The 2,051-nt window shown below is 37.6% G+C and overlaps 1 protein-coding gene across 1 annotated transcript in view; it reads right to left on the reverse strand.

Annotated features, from left to right (window-relative positions):
• The window catches only part of LOC106457905, a 13,465-nt gene that overhangs the window by 6,209 nt on the left and 5,205 nt on the right, over positions 1–2,051 (reverse strand). Inside the window, exons 3-4 of the mRNA XM_022383990.1 lie at positions 1,014–1,319; positions 8–206 (exon numbers count right to left, since the gene is read on the reverse strand). Of these exons, the coding sequence (XP_022239698.1) occupies positions 8–206; positions 1,014–1,319 (505 nt within the window). The remainder of the gene's footprint in view (positions 1–7; positions 207–1,013; positions 1,320–2,051) is intronic.

Genomic DNA, 2,051 nt, shown 5'->3' on the forward strand with positions numbered 1-2,051 from the left:
TCACTATCAAAGCTATGCACGGGACTGGGTCCCTGACTTGTTGGGGCGCTGTGCGTCACAAGCCCCGATATGTTCTTCGTCTTCAGAAGAGGAGGCTTATGACCGAAATGCCAGTGCCGATATGTCACACGTGGCGAATTTGGAGAAGTGGCAGGTAACCGTGGCGTGGGAGAGTTGTTCTTGGTTAACTGGGAAATCACTGGCACCTACGTAAAAATAAAACAAAAAATTATTCAGTTGAGAAACTCAGAAATATCTCATTATGGATGAAACGATATTGTCTCAACATTCACACAAGGTTAGAATAACAAACTTATAAATGTGGCCCAGTCATTCCTCTGTCCAACATTTTAGATACCACACGTGTAAACGTTAGAAATCACATTCACACAAGGTTAGAATAACAAACTTATAAATGTGGCCCAACATTTTAGATACCACACGTGTAAACGTTAGAAATCACATTCACACAAGGTTAGAATAACAAACTTATAAATGTGGCCAGTCATTCCTCTGTCCAATATTTTAGATACCACACGTGTAAACGTTAGAAATCACATTCACACAAGGTTAGAATAACAAACTTATAAATGTGGCCAGTCATTCCTCTGTCCAATATTTTAGATACCACACGTGTAAACGTTAGAAAACCACAGTTTGTTATTTGGAACAGTTGTGAGAACAGTTCTACACAAGCTAGAAAATTCAATCTGTCGGAAGTAATTTATCTTCTTTTTTTTTTTTTTTTTTCGTCGTGGGCAACATTTATTGTGTAGAAAAACCATAGATGAGTATTTAATATAACAAAGATTCGGTGGAACGTAAATTTTAAATTCGTAAGTAACATTTCCTTGTAAGTAAAGCAAAATCATTAGATTTAAATACGAAAGGGAGGGTAGAAGGGTTGATTACAAAATCAGTAGATATTAATCACTAGACAATCTAGGTTATACATATTTGTGTGTCAATAATTTGTTGAAATTAGCTACACATGCGCACACATAAACACGCACTTTAACCTGTATGGAACGAGGTGGGTGGACCGCGTTCTGCTCCTTCTGTTCTCCTAATTCACCCATATTATAGGCGGGTCCCACAGATAATGTGTTTGGGGTGGACGATCCCAAACCTGCCCCTCGCAGGAAAAAAGCTCTTCTCTCGGGCCTCGGAGATGTCACTGTCACACTAATAGGTCCGTTACGAGTCTCCATACTATTTGCTCTTATCTTGTCGCCGCTTGGCCCTTCCTCGCTGGTGATACTAGAGTTGCGTAGGTCTCCCAGCTCAAAACTCAGCGCTTTATTGTGAGCTTGATTAGTCTGAAGAAAAATAAAATTTGTAATTAGAAATGCTTTCATTCTAAAATGTTCAATTAAAGTTAAAATAACATGATTACCGTTATATACTCTAACTTAGAGAGAGGAAAACACAAATATTCATGAATTGAACTACAGTAGAAAAACTAAATATCGTACTTACACTGGAATTACACCTATAGTGGGAGTAACGTGGATACAATAGAAATATACGTATAGTGGGAGTAACGTGGATACAATAGAAATATACGTATAGTGGGAGTAACGTGGATACAATAGAAATATACGTATAGTGGGAGTAACGTGGATACAATAGAAATATACCTATAGTTGGAGTAACGTGGATATAACAGAAATGTGTCTGCGGCAGCAGGAACGTGTGTAGAATAGAAAGGTACATACAATGGGAGTAATGTAGGTACAATAGAAAGGTACATACAATGGGAGTAATGTAGGTACAATAGAAAGGTACATACAATGGGAGTAATGTAGGTACAATAGAAGAGGTACATACAATGGGAGTAATGTAGGTACAATAGAGAGGTACATACAATGGGAGTAATGTAGGTACAATAGAAAGGTACATACAATGGGAGTAATGTAGGTACAATAGAAAGGTACATACAATGGGAGTAATGTAGGTACAATAGAAAGGTACATACAATGGGAGTAATGTAGGTACAATAGAAAGGTACATACAATGGGAGTAATGTAGGTACAATAGAAAGGTACATA

Source organism: Limulus polyphemus, unplaced genomic scaffold (genome assembly GCF_000517525.1).
Source record: "Limulus polyphemus unplaced genomic scaffold, Limulus_polyphemus-2.1.2 Scaffold390, whole genome shotgun sequence".
Lineage (NCBI taxonomy): Eukaryota > Metazoa > Arthropoda > Merostomata > Xiphosura > Limulidae > Limulus > Limulus polyphemus.